Genomic DNA, 24366 nt, shown 5'->3' on the forward strand with positions numbered 1-24366 from the left:
AGAGATGCTTTTTGTAAAGTTTATACCAGTTGGGTGTGGTCTGGATCTAGAGATAGTGTTGTCCATATGTTAAATCGAAGAATTATTATTATCGACATCTCCTACAGTTACGTCCAAAAGACCCGAGCCGCCCGTCATGTGCACAGATTCGGTGAAATGTGCATAAATAAGTGGAAATAGAGTCCATCAGGTAAAAACAGAGTTCATGCTGTTTTTAATGAGACGAGGTTTTGGTTTTGTTCATTAATACTGTTTCTTTTATTTTGTGGACATCGTGTCCGGTAGGAACTAGAACTGATGTTACAGGCAGTTTGTGAGTGTCAGCCAAGAACACTGTGTGATTTTCAGTCCCCTCAGTAATTCATCTCCGGTTAATACTGCATTAAAATCTGGCGTTAATAAGGTTGCTGAAGGGCATGCCTTTTTTTTTTAAAAAATGAAGTGTTACTGTTAAGTCTGGAGAGATACAGAAACACGTTGCTGTTTGCACATATGTTATAATGAGGTCTGCACAGAAGCTGAAGAAGAGTCCAGGATAATATTCATAATAAAAACACAGCAACGATGATGTTGGTTTGTGAATGGGCAGGGCAGACGACTTTGCTTATGTCTGAACATACTTATTTCAGTATACTCTGGGAGACAGAGCTAATGTTTCAGTACGACACTGACCTGTAACGTTCAGGATATTTTACTGTAGTTAGACGAAAAGAAAATTGTGAAAATATGTCTCCTTCGAGCCGGATTTGAACCAGCGACCTAAGGATTTCAGCTGTGACGTCTACAGTCCTCCGCTCTACCAACTGAGCTATCGAAGGGACGCTGCCAGTTAGCGCTTCCATGTGTGTGGATGAGCTAACGAACACACCGGAACAATACTTCTGCGTCAGTCTACGTCATTAGTTACGCCTTAAGGCAGCGAGATTGTGAAGCGCGTGCGGTTCGGGTAGATGATGTATTTGATATTCGAAGCCACGTGAGCCGGTGTTGTGGCAAAACGTGATCATCTGTTTAAAAAAAATCATTTAAAAAGTCTTTTTCAACAGCGATCAGACCAGGAGTGCAGGGTAAACTTCACATCTATAACACAAGTTATATATTTTTAAGCGTCCAAACGGACCCGGATTGATTACAAAGTAGAAGATAGTCGTAATTACACTTAGAAAACAGGTTATTTCTTTATTTGTATAACCAGTTTTAATCCTGCTGTCTGCAGACTATTTATCAAAAGGATATTAGACACCCGTGGTGTGTCAAAAAGTAATCATCTGACCAAAAGAGATTTCCGGTATTTGCCAAAAAGTGATTATCCGTATTTAAACAGCTGTAAATGATTTGTTGGCCAATAATATGTCAAACGATGTCAAATGCATCCCTCATGAATGATATCAAGTCATTTTGAGCCACAAACAACATTCCTGTGACAAAGTAGAAGCTACTATCAGTCTATTTAGCAACACAAGCAAAGATACATTTAAAAAAAGAGGCACAGACAACATTAAACAAAATCCTTAAATATAAAGAAATTGGGGGTGGCTCAAGACTTTGCACATCTCTGGCTACACCTGAACGACTCTAGACACGTCAGAAACTGTAAATATTAATATTTGCTTATATTTTTGTCAACTATATTAACAGTGAAACTCTACCACTAAGTATTACCTCTAAAACTGTGATTCTACGCATGAAATTGACACAAGGGTAGCAGAAATGTGATTTATTGTAGCAAATAACATTGGCTAGATTTCTTCTACAAAATGACAAGAGCACCAGAAGCATTTAAGGAAGGCTGTAAGAAACGCACTCAGCCAAGTAAGTCAAAGAAAATATCTCAAAACATCTGTTTTCTCCTTCATATTCCTTCAGTCTCGTTTCCATTGTAGTGGACTTGAACCTTCGAACGAAAGTGAGCATATTGGCTGATGGTGTGCAAATAAGTGTGTAACAAAAGCTTCAGTTGTAGTATGGCAATTCACAAACATTTCTCATTTAGATTAAGCAGCCATTCCATCCGTGTTTGCATACACTACAATTCAATGCAACAAACTCAAAAACTGTGCATGATAAACAAAGTAATTAAAAAAAGGGCTCTATTAAAGTAGGGCAAAGACTAGTGCGAAGAACTAGGGCATTCTTATTGGCTGGAGAGTGCTCTACAGTTGCTCTACATCAGGGGTGTCGAACTCCAGGCCTCGAGGGCCGGTGTCCTGCAGGTTTTGGATCTCACCCTGGGTCAACACACCTGAATCAAATGATTAGTTCATTACCAGGCCTCTGGAGAACTTCAAGACATGTTGAGGAGGTCATTTAGCCATTTAAATCAGCTGTGTTGGATCAAGGACACATCTAAAACCTGCAGGACACCGGCCCTTGATGCCTGGAGTTCGACACCTGTGCTCTACATTATTCAGCAGTATTTATTAGCTGCTGCAGTTTTTGTCAAGTATAAAGTTTGTGCTTACCAAGGAATCGCCGCATTAGATGCGCCACATAGAGTCCACCTACATTCTCAGCACAAAACACCCATTTTTCCCCCCAATACAAACACACAAAATAATGACCCCAATGTGGTCTGTGTCACTGACTCGCCTCGGTGATGAGCAAGGAGCCCATTATGAGTTGGGTAAAGATAGTCAAGTTTGCACTGTTTGCACTAGTCTTTGAGTTGCCAAATAACAGAGCCCATCACAAAGTGAGTTCATGCTAAAAAGGTATATCCAACTGTTAATGGATATATGTAGAATACTCTGACTAGGAAAACCAAACACAGTGAGGGAAGCTCTGTATTAATGTACAACTGCATATTATAGCGATGTTCTTCCATGTTACCTAATGGGAGTCACTGTACTGCAACACTGTATCTAATCAATCTTCACACAAATCTCACATAATTGTGTTTGCTTGCACATTACTGTGTCACCCCTGACTCGACCAAAGGTACAAACTGATTTGTATAACTTGGCAAATTCTGCTGTGTTTTGTGTGGAATAACTTAACTGTTTTGCACCTGACAGCTGTAGACGCATAACATGACACAGATACATAACAAGCAAAGAAAAGAAAACGAAAGAAAACGAAAGAAAAAGTAAAAACGGACAGCAGTTCCAACATCTTTCAAGTCATCTTGCAGCAATACGTTATATATTTAGACATCCGAGTTCAGACTTTACCATCAGGATTTTCAGCCCACCTGCCACTACAGGAAAAAAGAAAAACACAACACAACAAATTACAACAATGTTTATCATTCACAATGATAAATAGCAATCATTGCCATTGTGATATGAAATTATCCTCTAGAATAACCAATCACTTCAAAATACAGTCACATTTTAATTAGCTTCAAAACTATTATAAAAGTTCTTTTGCAAATGTCAAAGATTTTTCTAGTTTAATTTTTTTTAAAAAGCTGACTGGTAAAGTTCAGGCCAGAAAAAAGAACACAAACACAGACATGCTCGAAGTGGTGTTTAATGATTTCTAACCCATCTTATGGGTAACTACTAGGGGTGCAATGATACTCGTATCGATATTGAACCGTTCGATACAGTGCTTTCGGTTCGGTACGCATATGTATCGAACAATACAAAATTTTTAATTTATTTTATCAACTTTCCTTCTGACAATGCTGTCTGTGTTGAGCGCTCAGTGGATCTGCGCTCGACAGTGCAGCCTAGGCGGAGTAGTCGAATGCAGATTCACTGAGTGCAGGGCAAGCTAGCGAGACAGAAGTTAAGCTCTCCTTGCAACATGGCAAATTGAACCTCCGCCACCCTCATTCAGATCTGGCGTTTGGAACTATTTTGGTTTTCATGTGACTATGACTCTGAAGGTAAGCGCGTCATGGACAAAAGTAAAACAGTATGTTGGATGTACCACGCAATGCTCAATTACATTGGTGGGAACTAGTGTGTTAGCGCAGTTAGCTCGTTAACGTGTTGACGCCGTCCAGCCCCATGCAGGGGCTCGTTAACGGAGATTTGCCGTGTTGTGGCTTTAACGTCATTTCAACGAGATTAACGCTGACAGCACTAGTGGGAACACAACGAATATGACTGCACATTTACTCCGACAGCATCCTAGTGCAAAGACAAGTGGAAGCAGACAAAAACAACAAGCATGCATGCTACAAACTTTACCCGAGTCATTTAGACAGCCGTTAGCACATGATTCTCCTTATGGGGACCTGATATGTTTAATATGCTGCTGAGAATATAGCCCAGAAGAAGCGTATAGTATAGCTTTTATTGTGGAAAGAGCCATTTCTCTGTAATAAACTCTCTTTTCCAAAGATGAGTGATTCCTCAATCAGATATTTTTTTTTTATTACTTTGTTGTTTCAGCAACATTAAATTTAAAAACTGTACTTTTGAGTTAAAATATATATTTATAATTTTAATAAATGACAAATTAAAAAGGCATGAACATTTTTTTTGTATCGAAAAAATATCGAACCGTGACACCAAAGTATCGAACCGAACCGAACCGTGAATTTTGTTTATCGTTGCACCCCTAGTAACTACATGCTGTGCAGCTGTGTTCAGGTTTTGCGTTTCTGCTTTATTACTTGAAGTAAAACAATGGAAACTATGCTGGTGCTGAATGTTTCTGCAGACAGGCCGGAACATAAACACCCCTGTTATCTTCTTCACTGCTGTGGTTTGGATTGACATAAACTCCATGTCAACCCAAAGTTCATATTTCAAATTACAAATAACTCTCTGCTGTGTTTCAGACATTTTGTGCATGAATTTACGTTAAAACAATAAAAATAAATAAAAACATTCTGCAGCCTAGTGTCCCATTCCTTTTTACCCCTTATTGAAGTTGGGCACCATGTGTGAATATTTTTTATGATGTTACTTGAAGATAAAGTGTATAAGCACACAGTCTAAAAAACAAAAATATATGCCAATACATAATTCAGAACTGTGTTTGATAGTGTGTTGGTCCTGTTGTTATGTTGGCTTGGTTGTGCCACTTTGTGTTCGTAGCTTTTCTAGCCTTGTGTTTTCATATCTCAGTGTTGATTAAAAAGGGCAACTTGTTCTTTTTTAAATCATATGATGTTTCAATTATTAAAGATGCAAAAAAAACTTTTTTAATGAGTTAATGAATTCAATTTAATGTAGCCCTAAAAATAAGACATGCCATAAGGACTTTTACACCTGAGATGATAAAATACAGGTATAGCTCATCTATAAGATTTATGATGCACTCAAGACAAACTTTTAAATGAGGCTCTGAAGGCAGGATGTCTCATTTTGTTGAAATATCTTTACTGAGGAGATGGGTCAAGGAGAGGTATCGAGCATGTGCAATCCTGTGTCTCTCAGTATAACCAAAGCGTTTTTTGATCACTTTGATTCCCTCTGAGTCATGGGTTTATGGCCCACCACTGCCACTATCTACAACAGATACTTCTGTTTTTAACCCACTAAGTTTGAGGATAAACACACAACTGACCTTCAGCCCACCACCACCACCTGACACAGAGGTGCTCATCGCTTGTTTCTCAGCTTCTTCCTGTTTTTTCCTTTTCCTTTCGACTGCTTCTGGATTTTTAACACCCCTGTACGCCGTCTGGAAAAAAGTGTGGGGTATAATCAAGTGCCAAGATGCAACAGCTTGATAATAAGTGTTTTGTTTTGTCTATATTTTCAGCATATACAAACAGTCTCAAAAGCATGCATGTGGGTTTTAATAAATTATTTTACCACAACCTTTCAGGTGCACACAAGGCTTGTTCAACCACAACCAGCGAGGGGGCATTCAACTGCCAAATAAGGCAGTTCAGCTGGAGGTTGAAGCAGCTACTTTCAGCAGTGCTGTGCTGCTCAACTGAGACGACTGTGGGTTGTTAGAGACCAGTGCTTTGACCTGCATCAGAGTGTGAACTGTCATGGTGTTGGAAGATTTAAGGATGAAAACGGTGACTGGGAGCACAAGGTTGTGGTAGTTAAGCCAATCCAGAAGACTCACCTGGCCAGGTAGAGTTTTGACCCTGGTCCAGGTCTACTTACCTTGAGAGAACTCTAGTGCGTCTCTTTTTCAAGTGGGTTTTCTGTGCGATAAAAAATACTCACCACACTGTAAACTAACTCCACCTTTAATACTGCACTCAGTTACCAGATTACTGGGTACGTATGTGGCGCCAAAGACACAGTCCAATACATAAATAAATAATACATTTTGTGAAGTTCAGTTTTTGGTGAAACTTTTGTTTGTTTGTTTTTTTACAGAGCTCACTTTAAGGATGGTGACTTTTATTCATATTTTAATTCTACTACCAAAAATGCACTTCTAGTGATGTTATAAAAAAGCTAAAACAAAAAACAACACAATTCAACTTCACTGCTGATTTCAATGAGTGATGGCAGAGTTCATGTTTGTACTTGTACTGAATAACACACCTCTGCTATAGCGAGCTGCACCCAATAACCTGGTAAATGTACTACACACGTGTAACAATGTTTTAGTACTTGAAAAATGGACAATAAGATGCGACTCGTCGTAACTTACCTCTTTTTGTCTCTTTTCGGCGGCTTCAGCTAACTGTTGTCTCCGGGTCTCCTGTTGGAAACATGGGAAACTCGTGAGCTAAAGCTGTCCTCTCTGAGCTAAGCATGTTGGGCCTGAAGCATACTTATTAACATGCCGCTGTTCACATACAGTCAACGCCTCTTCTGCGTTACCTACCAGGGCCCATTGGTGTCCTAATGGTGATTAATCAAATTCACGTGGGCTCAGCTAATTCCTATATCAATTCGTATTCATTACTAGTATACAGCTGACCGAATTATTGTTAAAGCTGTGTAATAACAATCATAGTAACTTAACTTACAGGATCTGGAGTGACCACAACGTCGTCCGCTGCTCCACCAAGGCACGGTAAGCACATCCCCATACTTCAGTTTTTAATTTAGGCAGTAAAAGGCAACGCTGAAAATTAGTTTTCTCTGTTTTCGTGGTGCCTAACTACAAAACTAACTAGATGGCAGGCCCGTTTATAATGCTGGGTGAGAGTTCAGGCAAATAAAATAGGAGCAGCAGCAGCAGCAGCTTCTATTCCCAACTACTACTACTGCTGTTGGGTCATCTGGCATAACGTTACCGTTAGCTACGGAACATTAGCATTCTAGCTAGCGGCTACCACTACAAGCCCAGCTGCGTCTCCAAGCCGCATGATAAATTACTCCTCCTCGCACCTCTTGTTTAATCGCCGCGACATTTGGAAAACAGCAGTGTGGAAGTCAGACGCCTCAGTCAAATGCTTTTTTTCCTCCTTTGAGTTTGTTTTGGTCCGAGATCAACTGGCTGACGAGTCAGCCAAAGTATGTTCACTAGCGATAGGTTAGTAAACACTCTTTTACTGTTCGCCTCCAATAAAAACAAGAGTAACCATACTGCAATACCACCATGAAAAACACAAAAAATTTACTACTGTTTTTAACAGTTGACAGTACAGTAAGTAGTTGTAGTCTTATTTAGTTTTTACTCTCTGAATAACAATTAGGTGTAGCGGGACTTTGAACATAACTAGCTGACAAGGGGCGGATACTTCGCTTGTAGATAGGTCAGCAGCACCACCTTGTGGCGAAGCGTGGAACGAATCGAATGAGAAATACTTTATATTCTTTTGTTACAACGACAATAGTAATAATAATAATAATAATAATAATAATAATAATAATAATAATAATAATAATAATAAACCTAATAACTAATATTAACTAGCAGGTATATTTCTGCTAGATATATAAACTGTTTTATTCAAGTGATAGCAGGTGGGAGTGGAGTTGAATATGTTACAGAAGGTGCTCTGCTGCTTGTCCAGTAAGGGGTGCCGAGGGCAGTTGGGATTTTCCCTGATGGATAACAGACCTATTCTCCACCACGACAAAAGCGTCCAGTTTGCAGCCAGTCATAGACCCAACCTTCCTAATCGGTTTATGTAGTATGCTGGTGTGACCAGCTCCCCAGCAGACCACCGCAAAGTACACTGTGTTCACCACAGCTGAGTGACAGAAAATATCCATGATTTTGCTGCACACTTTGAAGAATCTCAGGAAATTAGATCTTGCTCATCCCCTTTTTGTGTATGGCATCTGTGCTGATCTTCCACTTCAGCCTGATGTAAATGTGGATGCGCATAATCAAAATAATAACAAAATATACGACAAAAGTTCTTTCAGATCTACAAACAAGCCTCGTTACTTAGCAGAAATTTTAAAATGTCTTCGGTCACTTATTTTGGTAGTTATTGTCAGTCAGAATGAGAATCAGAATACTTTATTAATCCCTGGGGAAATTATGTAAATTAGTTATCTAACTTGTGAAATCCAATTGTCATCTGGGCATCCGCATGGAGTCCAGTGAAATCTGATAAAGGTTTACTGACTTACACTCAAAAAAGGTATTACAAGCTCTTGTTTCCCTCTGGTAGTTATGCATTTAACATCATCTTTGCTCTTTTGAGAATTTTTATCACAGATTGTAATTCTCTCTGGTAACAAGTGTTTTTGCTGGATATACTCCCCTGTAATAAGATATTATAATAGCAGGATATTATATCCTTTTATTCTCATTCCCACAAGGACTCTCATGGTGTACACATAACTACCTTGCAAGCAGAATTCACCCCCTATAACCTGCACAGTAAACAAATGTTTAGGGTTCATTATTCCCTATAAATCTTGTTTTGAAGCAAAAATGAATTTAACACAATAAAACGCTAAAAAGTTTTTATTTAAAAAAAAAATTACCTTTAAAGGGGTGGATAGATTCACAGTATGTTCTCTTAATACACTTACACTCTAGCTTACACAATCTCCCGAGAAACCTTTGTGTGTGAAATGAGTAATGTTCCATAAAGCACTCAATATGCTACAGTCAATAGTCTGAGAGTTTAATGTTGTACCCCTCTTTGTCGGACCAAACCTCAAACTCCACCCATTCATCCCTGCTGCAGCGTCTGGGCTATTTCACAGCTTTAAGTGCTGCACTGTGGGACTGACAGGTCCATGAGGCTGCACAGCGTTTGCAGTTTGTGCAAGTTATCATTCAGAAACTTATTGATGGGGGAATTATACTGAAGGTGGGAGCAAATGCAATGGAAGTTAAGGCGTCACAAGCTCTAGTCACCTCCTCAGGTAGGTTCAGCTCACTTCTAAGCAGCTAGCTGTAAAACTAAAGGGCTTAATATTAGCTGACTTGATAGACTTGATATGATCTGTTATACAACGTTATCTTATTTCACCCAGCTTGCTTATTTAATGGCTTTGCCTTTGGTAACAAACCTGTTTGCTGGATATACTCTCGTGTATATGCTGTTCAATATTCAGCTGTTTTCCCGCTCTTTTTTGTGTGGAATAAACAAACGCTAATATTATGCAGTCATTCAATAACATTGCATGCTGTAGCAGTGCATGCTTTTCATAGTGCTTGCAACATGAGCATCTGATGAGAGCATGAATCTTTCATATGTATGAAACATGCTGGTAATGCTCCTGATGAACACTGATACTGGTGGGTTAATTTATTAATGAAGCATGATGTTAAATGAATAGCACTTGGAAGTGAAGTTTCATCATGGTCAATAATAATTTTCCTTGGAGAGGTGGGTGTTCTTCATGTCATTTTCTATAAGTTAGGAAGAGAGGAAGTGGCCCTGCTTGTGCTTGACTAGAACTGATGCGCCTTCTTGGAGCATGCCAACTTATCAGTGTCTGCACAGCACTCAGGAAAGCTCATTGTAATCTTGTACTGAAAACCTAAGTGGTAAGCCACAGACTGATAAAAGTAAAGAAACTTATTTTCTTTTTTTCCTAGCGAAATCCAACAAACATGTCCTGTGTCATTCAGTTCAATGAGGCGGCTAACTAACGCACGAGTGGAGTGGCTTTTATTAGCTGCTCTAAATCACCTCTGCCACAGGCAATCGGGGAAATGGTAAATGCTGTGGTTATCCCATCTGTGCTGAGTGGGCGATGTATGAACAGGGGACAGGCGCTCTTGAGCGGAGGGGGGAGGGCGCGGGGGCCAAATCGTGACGTGGTGGCGCGGCAGGAAGTGTCATGAAGTGGTCGCAAGTCATCAGGAGTTCAAAGCTGTGAGTGTATTCTGGTCCATTTGGGTCACTTCTCTCTGTGACTGCCTCACATGAAGCAGAGATGTCACAGAAACAGTTTCTGATAGAGAGCGACCCGGGACGTGACCAAGTAACTGTGCCCACGATGCTTATTTTGTAAATGTCAGGTTTTAAAATCCCAGTTAGTTCACGCTCCGAGAGTCGCTGCAAAATGTTATCTCTTGCTGAAAACAATGAACTGCAACGAAAACAATACTGCAGAATGACAGAGTGAAGCTGGATGACTTTAACCTGAAACTTCTGTATGAAAAACGAGGCCATAGCTTAAAGTGACATGAGTGTTCAGGTGAATATGCAACATTTTTTTTCCTTTTTTGCTGACAATTTGTATTTTTTCAACTTTCCAGCACTGGACACCCGATTCCTTGCTGACTTTTGTAACATATATCAATCAATTTATATAAAGAAAAACACAAAAATCAGGAACAAACTGATGACCCAGCATAGGCAGGTGTTTTCTGAAATCCTCTTCTTCTCTTTTTTTTTTTAAAGTAAGGATAATAAAGGCAACAGGAGGTTTCCCCTGTGCCCTCCTGTTACACTTGGTTCTTTTTGTTCTTTTTGTTATAGTGTTGACAGGCCATGCATACAGACCTGCTGCTTCATAATGCATTTTTTAATAAATCTGAAGAAGGCCAGTATATTGTTCAGTCACTTTGGATTAGAGAAAGAAGCACGCATGTTACAGCCATTTATGTGGCCTAAAGTGATTCACACAGACTAATGTAAGCTGTCCAGGCTCATAACAGCTTGGAGTGGCCATCATGTAATGCAAATACCACACAGTAAATTTCCCATATGCGGACATGCACCTCCCTTTAGCTTACATGTGTTAAAATGATAAACACTTAGGCCCTTTTTATTGAATTAACAGCAGGGGAAGATGTGCACCTGACTACACTTATCACGAAAAATTACATTATCAGCTGCTGACGTTGACAAGTTTTAGCTGGCTTGAGTGCGAGCACATTAAGCAGTTAAGAGTCCAGTATGTGTTTCTGGGATTTGTTGTGTTCGGTCATGCTTGTGAGTCCAGCCCTCAGGAAAGTTTGGCTGCCGTGTAAAACGGAAGTAAAACAAAACACTTAAAAAAAAAAATCCAAAATGAGCCAGACATTCAAATTGTTTTTTTGAACAGAGCTGTGAGCTTTTAATGGAGTCACTCTTTCCTCGACAGCTCATTGCAGATTCGCGTCTGTTTGAGACGGGGATTTAGTCAGCTTTGAAACGCACTTGTTTAAATAAATAATCAATCTTCCAGGAAGTTTGAGTAGGAAGTTCCCTGCTCATCAATCGATCTACCTAATGTCTCTATAGTTTTTGAAACCTTCAGGAGAACATACTTAGCACGCACATCTTTAATGGACGCAAGCACATTTTGGCAATATGTTTCTCCCTACTAGTTTTCCAGAGCTTTGATGACCTGGATGTTGCACTTTCTTTGATCATCCCCTCAAAGTGTTATGATCTCGTTAATGGCAGAAAGTTTAACATTTGGCATTTCTGTCACAAACTGTACTCAACATGTCTGCTTACCAAAGTTTACTTTTCTTGTGGGCTTCATTAAAATGAGACATTAAATCTGTGAAGAGTCAAACTCTTAATGTTACTGAGTCATGTTGTTTGGACTGTGAGCTTCCTGTTGGTCTTAATGAGGCTAAATATACACATCTCCCTTCATTACACACACACACACACACACACAGAATTGTTATTTTTCTTTTTACAATTAAAATGTGGTTAACCTTGGTGTGACCTGTTTAAGACTATGAATCGTAGCCTCCACATTAACTGATTACAGCAATTATTTCAGTTTAACTTGTTTAAATAGAATAAATAATAATAAACTGGTTAAATATAGTGTAATGTTTAAGAGGCCTTAAGCCGTTTCACCTTGTGTTCATTATTTCAATTCAACACATTCACACAAAGAAGAGGATGAACTGAAGCTCTGCCATCACGTAATGTCGCATACTGCTGTTTCTGATGTCATTTAAGAAAAAAAAAAAAAAAAAGAAAAGAAAAAAAAGAAGAGCAAACACTGAGCATAAAGAATTTTAATCAATTAAATTAAGTTAAAAAAACAACAATTTTCATACACTAAAAAGTCACTTATTGTGCTTTTTCTTATCTACTGTATTCAGATATTCAGTATATACTTTCACTATAGTGAACTATGTTTTATTTACTGCTTCTAAAAGCCACATATTTTTTAAAAAAAATAGATAAAATAAAAAAATACAAATAAAGATAAATATTTTTTTGAAAGTACTCTAACTCTATGCAAGTCTTCTTTTTTCTTTCTTTCTTTTTCTTTTTAAAAAGAGCAAATTTCTGTTAATATTATATCTGCAAATTTTCTTTGTGTTCTCTCCCATTTTTCCCATTTTAAGGATGCTCAAATCAAACATGGTCAGAGTTTCAAATATAGAGGTCAGTGCAGTGTGGACATGAAATAATTCCAGTGAGTCAAAAGTTCAGACTTCGTGGTGCTCTAACAGCTCTGTTTCATATAAGATCAGTCAGAGCACGCATCCTTACTGTGGTCATCTCGGTTACACAGCTGAGGTTGGGAACAGTTCCACCACCTGCTGTTCAAATGTAATGCTGGCAGGAAGAAGAATAAAACTGGCTTCAAGGGAGAAATACCTGTAGATTTCATGAACTAAGGCCCATAATGCACTGTGTATCATGCATAGCTACTCTGGGGTGGCTTTAGCTCAGGCGGTAGAGCAGGTCATCTACTGATCGGAAGGTTGGTGGTTCAATTCCTGCATTCCAAATATCCTTGGGCAAGATATTAACCCCAAATTGCTCTCCGATGCATCCATTGGAGTATGTGTGTGTGTGAATGTTACTTAGAAGGCACCTAGAAAAAATGTGCTGGTGTGAATGGGTGAATGCTTTGAGTGCTCAGAAGAGTAGAAAAGCGCTATATAAGAACCAGTCCATTTACCAGAGTAGTAAGTAAGAGGAGTCAAGGGTACAAAGAGAGAGGCCCCCCTCACGCATCTCTCCCGAGTCCTGCTTCAAAGTTTTGGTGTTAAGGTTTCTAATACAGTCCCACTTAGTTTCCAGATGGGTGGGTTCACAAGAAGAATAGAGGTATTTGACAATATAAGTGATGTCCTCATTTATACTGTTGAACTCTAGTAGAGACTAAGATTAAAAATGAGGTGCTAGAAAGGAGAAGAGTCCCTCTAAGAATCAGTTCTAGCGAGTCGGGGCATGGACACGTCGTCTCTGGAGCTGCTTTTGGCAGAAATCATGTTGGCTTAGCGGTTGGATGAGGTTACAATATTTTTCTGTGTCAAAAGTAAGCTCCAGCTAAATGCCAGATGAAAATGCATGACACATGTCGTTTGTTTTGCCAGCCAGTGGATTTAATAATGCTGCTCGTGTATATTTGTGAAAATCCACATTATTTAAAATGCGAGCAGATGAAAAGGTAACTTTACATAACGGTGTAGGCCAAACCATCAGTGTCTTCCAGTTATTTTAGTTTGGCTAAAATCTGGTTTTCCAAAGCTGGTTTGAGTGAAAATGATCCCTTAACAAAGCCTTGATATTAAACATCTGGACTTGTCTGTTAGTTTAACTGTCCCACAGTTGAGTTTTGAAAGCCAGAGTGTTTAGTGGTCCCCATTAGTGTCAAGTATCAGAAGACAAAAAGGAATATCACAGACTCATTAATAATGCATGAGCGTAGTCACTTGAGAAGGATAAGTAGAGAGCTGGGCTTCTCTGATCATCAACAAAATTAACTGATGTGGACATGCAAGCTTAATTTTCCTGTGGACAACTTACACAAGTGATATTATTGTTTGAGCTGGAAAAAGCCTTCGGGATGCTACCACTCACTGATTTCTGATATTTTCTTTGTTTCACAGGATCATGTCATCAGGAAAACTCTGTGTACCTCCCCCTGCTGGAGAGTCAGGTCTCCAGCTCCTCCAGTGGCATCAGACACCATGCTACTATCAGTCCCACCATCAGCCCATCCTGGAGCAGTTCCCGCTCTGGAGGCACAGACACCGACCAGCAGTCTGGTGAGCCTGCCAGCAGGTCTTGGAAAGCCAAATGTTTACAAACAATCCAAGCACTGCCTCCTGTCGATAAGCATATTTTTCCACATCTAAATTGTGTGTATAAATTTGGGGTTTATGAAATTTGAAGCCGTCTCCCTCGTGTTGCCCAGTGAGTGGCTGACTCAGTCAGTCTAGAGCAAGCTCCACACATTTGCGCCAAAACAGCACAAACAGCACAAAAAGTATTTGAACCAAAGTTGAAGCCAGTAAAGTCAATATTTTGAGCCCTTATTTTCATTGTTTCATATTTTTTATAATATGTTACTGAAAGATCAGTTACTGTAATATTTATTTAAATTCAGTTTTATTTCATTTATATAGTTCCCAATGACAACAGCAGTCACTTCAAGCTGCTTAATATTAGGTAAGGTAAAGACCCTATAATAATACAAAGAAACCCCAGATGACGCCCTATGAGCAAGCACTTTGGCGACAGAGGGAAAGAAAAACTCCCCTTTAACAGGAAGAAACCTCCAGCAGAACCAGGCGCATGGAGGGGCGGCCATCTGCCACGCCTGGTTGGGGGTGAGCTGAGGGAGAAAGGACAAAAGACATGCTGTGGAAGACAACTAAAGATTAATATTAACTAATAATTAAATGTAGAGTGGTGTATAAAAACATGGTGAGTGAAAAGGTTGAGAGAAGGAGAAATGTTAAGTGCATCATGGGAATCCTCCAGCACCCTATTGCAGCATAACTAAGGGTGGATTCAGGGTCACCCAATCCAGCCCTAACTATGAGCTTTCTCAAAAAGGAAAGTCTAAAGCCTAAAGATTAATCAATGAGAATTAAAAAGCATTTGTTGTTCAGGCACACATTGGGAGTGGTTGGCTTCACTTCGGTCCAGAGAGGAAAAGTTTTGAGCTTCGAATGAACTTTTAAACTGACTTAATCAGCAGATCTCTCAGTTGCTAAGCCTTACAACAAAACCATCATAGTTAATTTAGCTGAAAGTGTTGATGCCAGAGGCCTTCACTATTCAGGAGCCTCTCAAGCAGCTTCTTTGATTCTCCGAATGGCACGCTAATGCAGATCCTTCCTGAGGGGCAAGTAATGTGTTGAATATTAGGTAGCTTTGATGGTTTCTGAGTGGCTGTTTTTCACGTTTTCTCTGAGTTGAGTATCTGTTATTCTATATTACGTCACTGCTATACAGGCTGAATAATGGTCTAACTACAAATCACAGCTCAATAAAAATGTATTGATGTGCCGACTACTGTTACTAACAGATTTTTCATTATGGCTTTATTGGCATTTCCTCTTTATTATCCACATTTTCTGGCCATTTACATACATTTTTATGTAATTGGCCAGAAACCAACACTCAGTCACCCAACTGATTATTCAAGGCAATTTAGTTATGACACATATTACTTAAAAATAAAAACTGCAAATAAAAACTTTTCGTTCCAGGATTTCTAGAGGCCCTGGGTACACATTTCCACTCTTGCCCGCACTATGACGCATCTGCTTTTTAAAAAAAATGTAAACATTTCATGCAGCTGGCCATTTAATTTCAAGGATTCAAGGGTGTCCTTCTTTTTGTGTGTATTTGCGCACATGAGCTGAGGTTAATAACAGTTAGCCACACTTTCCACACGGTGGCAGTATATCATTTGTCTAAATTCATCCCTTTGCAGTGCTCCCATCTGACCTACATCCTCTAACTAACAGGCAGGAATGGAAAAGATAGAATTTAAAGTGGGGCTGACCCACTGATAAGAGCTGCAGTTTTATTTATTAATCACCCCAGTAGAAGAAATGCATTAGCTTGCTAGTTCAATGTCGCGTCGCTGGGGTTGGCACACAATGCCCTGATAGCAGTCTTTAATAAACATCAGAACAGTGGGAGGAGTAAAAGCATGCCGAGCTGCAAGAAAACAGATGGTATTTGCATCTATGACAGATGCCAGGCTTCTTTTCTCAGTAACCCCACAGACGTAGATTGATATACAAAACTAAGGCCAAAGACCAAGATAAAGATTATGTTATTGTTCCCGAGGCAAACAGTCACCAGATAACAGCAGTCAGTTCAGTGTCTGCTTGCACAGAAACAGCATGAAACACCCATGAGAGAGCTTTCCCTCTCATGATCCAGATTAGTGGTCTGCTGCTGTAACTCTCTGGGGATGACATTGAAATAAGACCAGTGACCTTGCAGATAAACCTCGATGAACTGGCAGCTTGGTTAATACTATAAAACTGGAGACTTAAAAAGAATTTATTTTCTATCCCATAAACAACCTGCATGTTTTACTAATAACCGTGATAATCACGATCCTCATTGACATGTTAGGTAATTCATATACACTGAATTTTGCTATGCTTCATGGTTAAAATACATAGGATTGCATCATTACTCAAATATTATTATTACTATATCAACTGAATCTATCGTACAGTCTCACTTTTAACAACCTGATTGTAAATAATAAAAATAATCTCCTGATTTGTTCCATTATTATTACTATTATTTTGTGACTCTGACTACAACTGCTAAAGAGAATGCCAAAGGAAGAAGGTGGCACCTGTGATAAAAAGGTAACATGTGCAGTCTTTGATTAAATGTACAATTTTTTTTAAATATCATTATCGTGTTTGCCAGTATATAATGTCAATAAGTTATATTAAAAAGAACATGTGTGGTCTTAGTTTAAAGGTTAAGTCCTTAGAAGGCTCAGCACATGACAACAAAGCCAAAATGCAGAAGCAGTGTGTGGAAAAACTAAGCACACCTCATGATTTAGTAGCTTGCAGAAACACCGCCTACTTCAATTATTTGAAGTTATTTTCTGTATGACTTTATCAGTCTTGCACATCACATAGAAGGAGTTTTGACCCACACTTCTTTAAACTTCTTCTTCTTTGACGTTTTTGTGCATTTCTTTATGCACAACTCTCTTAGGATCCCACCACAGTGTTTCAGTCAGCTTGAGTTGAGGACTTTGACTGGGCAATTGCAACACTGTGATTCTTTTCTTTGTTGGCCATTCTGTTGTAGATTTATTACTGTGTTTGGCATCAGTGTCAGACAGATGGTCTCACCTTTGCCTCTAGAATTCTTTGGTATACAGAGGGCATCATGGTCAACTGAAGGACTCCTTAATGTGCTTAATGTGGCACATCATGGGCAAACATCTCCACGGTGGTGTCATCTCTCCAAAACACATTTGTTCAAAAGCAACTTTGCAAACTCAACTATCAAAGCATCTGCTTAGATAGAGGTACTCACACTTAACTGTTTGACTTGCTGTCAATTAACAGTTGCATTTGAATAGTAGTAGTTGGCTGTTACTTACCCTCTTAATTCCTAAAAATGCAGGAACTGCATTTTGCTTTAGTGTTTGTTAGAGAAATAATGGCACAGTGTAATATCTCAAGTATTATTGTTAATCTAATTTTGTATTGACCTTATTTTAAGACCTTATTTTAAGGACCCAATGAAGTTTTAAATTATACTAAATATGATAGTAATAGCCTAGAAATTAGTGCGGTTGCACTTTTTATTTTCCACATAACTGTAATATAACTGTTTAACACTGTCAAAAGCAGTGCAGGTGAAAACAAAAATGTTAACGTGCAGAAGCAGAGAATGATTTCCTGATGAAATATACACTGTTGTGTATTTCACTGCCCAAATCTGCAATAAACAACAAATCTCTCATTTAAGTGGATTTCTGTTTGTGCAGTGCATGACTATTAGTCCTCCAGTTTTAATAGTCTGCAATCAAAGTGCACTGCAGCTACATGGTGCCCTGTTCAGCTTTAGTTTTCATGACTGATTAAACATTTACTGTCATATAAGGGGTCCCCTGCCTCTGCAGCCTGGGCTCTGTGAGGCCTGTGTGAGCTGAGATATTGACTTTACAGACCTTTTGCTTTTGCATTTAGTTATTTTTTATTATTATTATTTCTTTTAGTGTTAAAAAATTTGAATTGAAGCCTGACTGTAGCTGCAGCTTCCTCTAACAATAATAATGGATTGGATTTATATAGCGCTTTACAATTCCATTATTCATTCACTCTCACATTCACACACTGGTGGAGGCAGCTACAGTTGCAGCCACAGCTGCCCTGGGGCAGACTGACAGAAGCGAGGCTGCCATATCGCGCCATCGGCCCCTCTGGCCATCACCAGTAGGGTAAAGTGTCTTGCCCAAGGACACAACGACCAGGACAGAGAGCCCGGGGATCGAACCGGCGACCTTCCGGTTACAGATGCGCTTCCCCCTGAGCCTCGGTCGCCCCCCTAACAACAACTTTATGCCATCATTGGTCTTGGATTTTTATGATCATGTGTCCCATGGCTTGAGAAAATTAGAGAGGGAAAGAAAGTATTTTTTACATTTTTCGTATTTTTCGTTTTGTTATAAAAAGGCTGATTGCAGTGTCTCAAATGTGAATTCAACTTAAAAAGAACAAACAACAACGTCCCCATGATTACATATTTTTATCTGTGATATTTGGGAAGCAGTAGCCTGTACTGCATTATATTTAACTTAATACTGGGTCCACGGCTATGGGTTTTTTTTCTGTTTGGATAAGTGCAGCTTTCAGCAGGAGGATAACTGGAGAGCAAATCAAATTTGTCGACGGTCCATTTGCAATTTGCCGTCCGTGGTAATTTCCCGCAGCTTTAGTAAATCAGCACGGAGGAGGACAGGAGGTGGACGCGTCCATCTCAGGACCTCCCCTACCTCCGGTCGCCATGACAACAGCCGTGGATGGTGGCGATAGGGGAGCGGAGGGGGGTGTTGGGGTAGGGGGGTGGGAGCTTACATAGAGGAGACAGGTGTTGCTGGCGTTTGCGCATCGCCAGTGAGCTCGTTTGGCAGGATGGGAGCTGAGGGAACACCTTCACAACCCCGCCACAGTTTCCCATGTTTTCCGCAGTTTTGCTTTTTTAAATACGGAATTTGATTTGCGCTGGGAACCAACTGAACGCCGCCATGGTGCACCACTCGGGCTCAATCCAGTCCTTCAAGCAGCAGAAAGGTTTGTGGATAACGTCAGGGGAAATTCAAGGTGTCAAGATGTGATTTTCTTTTTTGTCGTTGTTTTTAGACGAGTGTGGCTACTTTTTTTCCTCTTGTTGAACAGTTTGTGTGTGAAGTGGTGCTCGGAGGTAATGGTCTCTCCACTTGCTGTTAGTGTGACGCAGAGTTGGAAGCTTTGCAGCCTCGTCCTCCTGGGAAGAAGCCTGTTTCTGAAACCTGCACTTTTGGTATTTTGTCCGCTACTTGACGTTGCACCGACAGTCGTACCCACGTTTTTATTATAAAGGTCCAGCCTAGTTAAATAAAACCGTACAGGTCAAAATGATCAGTAATGTAAAACAATTTGAAAGATCAACAACTTGAAACTTGAAGCACGTTTGGTAGATTTAAGTGGAAAGCTGCGGGTTCTCAGAGAAAACACATTTCTGCGCAGTTCATACAAAAAATAGCCCAGTTTCTAAACTTGTGTTCATATCCATGCTCATATGAATGAGTAGGACAAGAAGCTGATAACCAAACTTAATATTCAGCTGTGCTTTGAAGGGGAAAAATAAATAAAAACCATTCTGTTCAGATCTGTTCAGAAGCATGCCAGATAATTTGTGACAAAGTGATATGTTTGTGCCCTGAAACCTGCGAGGAGTAGCTTCCTCAGCGTTTTCTGACAGTCGTTTTTTTTTTTTTTTTAATGAAGCTGTTAAAAGTTCCTGTAATGCAGTCAAAATGGAGGGGAAAACAGTCAGATTTAATTTCTCCATGTTGGTGTGCTGTTGGTTGTTTTGCATTTCGGACAGGTACTCTTTTTACACACAGGACAAACTGTTCTGTAAAAGAAAACTACTTCGTGTCTGCACATTGCTGCAAATCTGTGAGGAAAAAAACCCAAAAAACAGTGCCACATACAACAGCTTCTAAGTGCAGCTTGATTACACTGCTGGGCCAGTATTGATTTTACACCCTAAATAGGGTTCCTTGGGGGAAATTAGTGCTTCTTCAATGCTTTGCGGTTCTTGCTGTCTAAATTTAGAAAAACGATGAAGAAAGATCTTGTTTTTCATGCTGAGCTAGGCTAATAAATGTGGAACAGTTACCTCTTTTGTTATGCGTACCCAGCTGAAGATGGGAAGGTGCATCCCCTGGCTTCTGATGAGACATTGCTGAGCACCTCGACCTCATGAGTGGGGGATGCCCTGCTGGGAAAGGCTGCTCTTGTTCACCTCTCTGTTTATTTTGGATTCTTTGTTTAATCGTGCAAATCGTTCGTCTGTTCAGTTATTATTTCCTTCTGTATTAATGCATCAGAGAAAATCCTACATTATAAAATTTTATAAGCTCAGAATAATGACCTCGTGACTTCAGTCAGCGCTCCAGAGGACTATATCAGATTTATGTTAAAGTTTGTAATCCAGAGGACCCACTCAATATTTCAGTGGCTGTTAAGTGCACCATTAAAATAAACGCGAAGGTGGTGAATTTTTGCTCACAAAGACCTGCTAAAGCAAAACTCAGCAATTATATTGCACTTCCTGGAACACAATCAATTGCACCATATGCATTAAAAGGCTTGGAGCTGGAAATGCTGTTTCACCATATGAATCCATATGAGAAGCTTTAGTAGGATTCCTGCAGCAAAAAATTTTAATTTAAATTTAACAGAAGAGATGTCCTTTTCATCTTGCCTTCAGAAATATCTCACTCGGGTGATATGAACAGCAAAAAAAGCACAGCTACAGTTAGTCTTTGGCAAAAATGACTCATCTGATTTGTGCTTTCAAGGATTTGAGTGAATTTCAAATGCTCTTTGGCAAACCGATCATGAAGTCAGATTTGTCTGCAGCATGCTGGTGGATCACGTTGAAATCCTGAACACTCTGCAGAAAGTTTTTCTTCTTTTTTTTTGCTTTAAGCGTATAAAAATTTAAAGGTAACCTGGTTCTTCAATCAAAGATTTAAGTCTAAGCTCCATGCTTCTACATAGCGTTGTGCACTTTGGTGAGAGGTGTGTAGTCCTTCCAGCCGGCTTCTATTATAGTTTGTATGTTCTATATCAGATGATATTCTGCTCATCTTCATCATGGGTGTTGCTTTTTTATTTATTTATTTATTTTTAACCCAGAAGCCCTCATTAGCTTAAAAGGGAGTAACTTTGATGTTTGTGAGTGCTTGTCAGTGGTAGATGGCATCTGTAGGACTGAGGCTGTGCTCTCTTTGCAGTTTTCTACAGTAAATGTTGAAGTTTTTGTGTATTTGTTGTTGTGGTGTGTGCATGCACACGTGCATAAACCTTTGCTTGCACAGTCCAGGGCTGACCACCTGTCCTCTTATGCAAGCAGGCAGATGAGTTTATTGCCACAGACACTAATATCAGAACAGATAATATTATCTGTCTATTATATATTTAAACAGGCTACTGTAGGATAGTAGGCAGACATCAGTTTCATGTACGATGACTTATTCAGCATGCTTGGCTGAAACTAACAAAATAACAAAAACAAGTCTTGTCTTCTATGTGTGTGCGCACATGTGTGTGTGTTGTCTGGCAGTTAGCGGCTTTAACACTTTCACAGTCCTTAAATAGTCGGCGCTTGTTTGGTTGCTAGGTTATAAGAACAATGCAGGCAGAAGTTCTGCTGGAGCCCAAAACATATTTAATCACATCCACAAACCCCCGCAGAGTCTGAGCATTTGGGCATTTTAAACCAAACCAAACCTCTGTACAATATTGATGTTGCATATTGTATCCTGTAGCTTGTATCCATTCCCTCCTCAGGTGTGTATGCAGAAATGCAACAGAGGCTTTGCAGAAAATCCTGTCATGTAGTGGAATCAGAAGCAATCGGAGGCATAAGTGGATAGTGTGACGTTAAAGCGATGAGGACGCAGATTGGAAGAGAAAGAGGATGTTTAATCTCCTATAATGATGCAACCCAGAGGTCCTGCCAGGCTTGTATAATAGGATCCTGAATTGTGTAAACAGTGGGTAAAAATTTGCCATCTGTGCAGAGGTACGTTTACGGTCAGGCTGTCCGGCTCAACTGCACGTGACTGATAGACGTGTCCGTGGAGCTAATTATAAATGTTAGAAACCATTTATGAATTCATGTATTTCAAAGTGTTTTGCTGTTGGCATTTAAAAGTTTAATCGAAGCAGTGACCGTGCTATGTTGTTCTTTGAAACCAGACTGATTGGAGACCAAGTTTTTTTTTTTGTTTTTTTTTTTAATTGGTCATTCACCAGTTTCTCAAGCACTTTAGCTGGGATGCAAACTTCAGAAATGGGTCGATAGTTAGTTAATAAAGTGGGATCACCACCTTTTTGGTAAAGGTAACACAAAAGTTCTTCTCCAAATATCAGGAACAGTATAAGAACATTTGACACTGTTTGGGCTATAATACCAGCAGTGAGATGCAAGAAATATGGAGGGAGGTTATGAAGACCTGCCGATTTTTTTTTTTAAATTTATTTATTTATTTATTTATTTATTTTTTTTTTATTTTTTTTTTTTTAGGATTGAGGCCTTTTACAGTCTTTAAACTTCACTGACAGAAAATACAGAAATAGAAAAAGTTTGATATTTGAGAATTTTTAGCCCTTATTTGAGCCTTTATTTTGCAAAAACTAATTGTTTTGTGATGGACTCGCAGGCCTAGGCCCCTGCAGCCTTTCAGCATATGGGTCGCTTGCTCAAACAGATGACATATAGTTTTAGCTCCATTGCCTGTTTTTTAAATGCTTTTAAAGCTATTGTAGCCTAATGCCACTGTTTAACCACACGGTTCATTACACAAAAAAAGTTTGAGGGCTGAATCAATTATTAGTGCACAACAGAGTCGCCAAAACTGCAATTTTATGACAGCTGAATAAATGCACTGAATACTGCTGCGTGTTAAATCAAGCTTAGGGATGCGTTATTGCACTCTGCTGTGGATCTATCACTTGGCAGGTGTGCACTGAAAACAATCCGCCACCCTTTGCCATCTAATGGCTTTTAAGATTGTTCAAGGAAGCTGTTTGCACCAAAATTCTCATATGACTCATATCATTAGAATAGCCTTCACACCATGTTTTACTGGCTAGGCCTGATAAGGGACAGATGAATGGGAAAAGTGCCCTTGCTCTATGTGTTACGGCTCTTGTTCAGGTCCTTCTAATTAAATGAACTTTCCAAGAGGTGATACATCTTCAATGCCTGATGAAGCATTAAGCTTTAGAAGCTTAGAGTTAAGGCAATCTTAAATACTGTGAAGAAAAACAAGACTCGAAGACTCTCCGGACTTTACTCAGCAATGTTTTAAGACTGAATTTCTCATCATCTGGAAGTGGGGAGTCATAACTGTGTATGAAAAAGAAATGTGGTAATCTGTGTGTCTTCAGTCAGTGTTTGCAGGTCTTTAAACTTAAAAAGTATTGGTTTATTAAAGATGGCATCATTTTGTGCTTCAAACCAGTGTGCCATTCTCCCATTAACTTAAATGTGTGTCTGTGGTCGTAGTGTCATTGTGTTCCTGAGGTCTGGGCAATCTTTTCCACAGTGTGATCATCATATCGCCCCCCTGTGTGATCAGCAGTAACTGTCGCCATCATCCCTGGGGGTGTATCACAAAAAAACGCAAACAACACTCTCACCAGAACTGCTGACACACACACACACACACACACACACACACACACACACACACACATATTTTGGAGTTTATTTCCCACTCACAGCATGATAACAAAGAATAGAGGCTATACCAGCGGGAAAGCCTCCTTCGCATACAGTGGTGAATGATTTAATTTACTGTTGTGGATGGATACATCGGCCGGACAGCTAAAACCCTGTGAAGTCATAACATTTGCTCGGTTCTTTATTTTTCTTTGTCCCTGCATGTCTTCCTCTCTGTTTTCATATCTATAAAATGAGCAATCCCCACACACAGCAGACTCTTTGACACCTGCCTAGTTTTTGAAGGTGAAGACGGAGGATGAACGTGTATTTCTGCAAAGGCTCAAATGCAATAAGCCTCAAATCAAGCCAGCAGACACAAACTGCACTCCTGCTGTTGTCCTGATGATGATGGATCAGTGTAACTCCTCTCCAGACGCACATTCATCTCAAAGAGGAGAGACGTGAGCTTGAACTTCTGC

The 24366-nt window shown here is 39.6% G+C and overlaps 2 protein-coding genes and 1 non-coding gene across 7 annotated transcripts in view; 1 reads left to right on the plus strand and 2 right to left on the minus strand.

Annotated features, from left to right (window-relative positions):
• Positions 1-177: 177 nt before the first annotated feature.
• On the minus strand, positions 178-7497 carry LOC102314437 (small VCP interacting protein). The gene is made up of 4 exons (XM_005945595.3): positions 6845-7497; positions 6523-6573; positions 5467-5583; positions 178-3196 (listed from the first exon to the last, which is right to left on the minus strand). Exons 1-4 carry the CDS (start codon positions 6905-6907, stop codon positions 3182-3184), a joined length of 246 nt encoding a protein of 81 aa, XP_005945657.1. The 5' UTR covers positions 6908-7497; the 3' UTR covers positions 178-3181.
• On the minus strand, positions 732-818 carry trnay-gua. The gene is given in 2 exon segments: positions 732-767; positions 782-818. It is a non-coding gene; the product is annotated as a tRNA-Tyr (tRNA).
• Positions 7498-8876: 1379 nt separating the features above from the next.
• The window catches only part of ano3 (anoctamin 3), a 58131-nt gene continuing 42641 nt past the window's right edge, over positions 8877-24366 (plus strand). Inside the window, exons 1-2 of one of the 5 annotated variants that reach the window (XM_042221924.1) lie at positions 8877-9152; positions 14041-14199. In XM_042221924.1, coding sequence (XP_042077858.1) covers positions 9113-9152; positions 14041-14199 — 199 coding nt within the window. In that variant the 5' untranslated portion in view covers positions 8877-9112. Of the gene's footprint in view, positions 9153-14040; positions 14200-18431; positions 19234-24366 lie in introns of those variants that run through there. The other 4 variants (XM_042221923.1, XM_042221922.1, XM_005945594.3 and 1 more) reach the window with 4 other exon arrangements.

Source organism: Haplochromis burtoni, unplaced genomic scaffold (genome assembly GCF_018398535.1).
Source record: "Haplochromis burtoni strain Fernald_Lab_line unplaced genomic scaffold, NCSU_Asbu1 Contig_77, whole genome shotgun sequence".
Classification (NCBI taxonomy): domain Eukaryota; kingdom Metazoa; phylum Chordata; class Actinopteri; order Cichliformes; family Cichlidae; genus Haplochromis; species Haplochromis burtoni.

Bases quoted from the DNA above. Each gene is read 5' to 3' on its own strand.
- LOC102314437 (XM_005945595.3), bottom strand. From the start codon at position 6,907: ATGGGGATGTGCTTACCGTGCCTTGGTGGAGCAGCGGACGACGTTGTG. The intron at 6,574-6,844 runs GTAAGTTAAGTT...TGTTTCCAACAG, and splicing joins TTGTGGTCACTCCAGATCCT to GAGACCCGGAGACAACAGTT. The intron at 5,584-6,522 runs GTAAGTTACGAC...ACTTTTTTCCAG, and splicing joins CCGAAAAGAGACAAAAAGAG to ACGGCGTACAGGGGTGTTAA.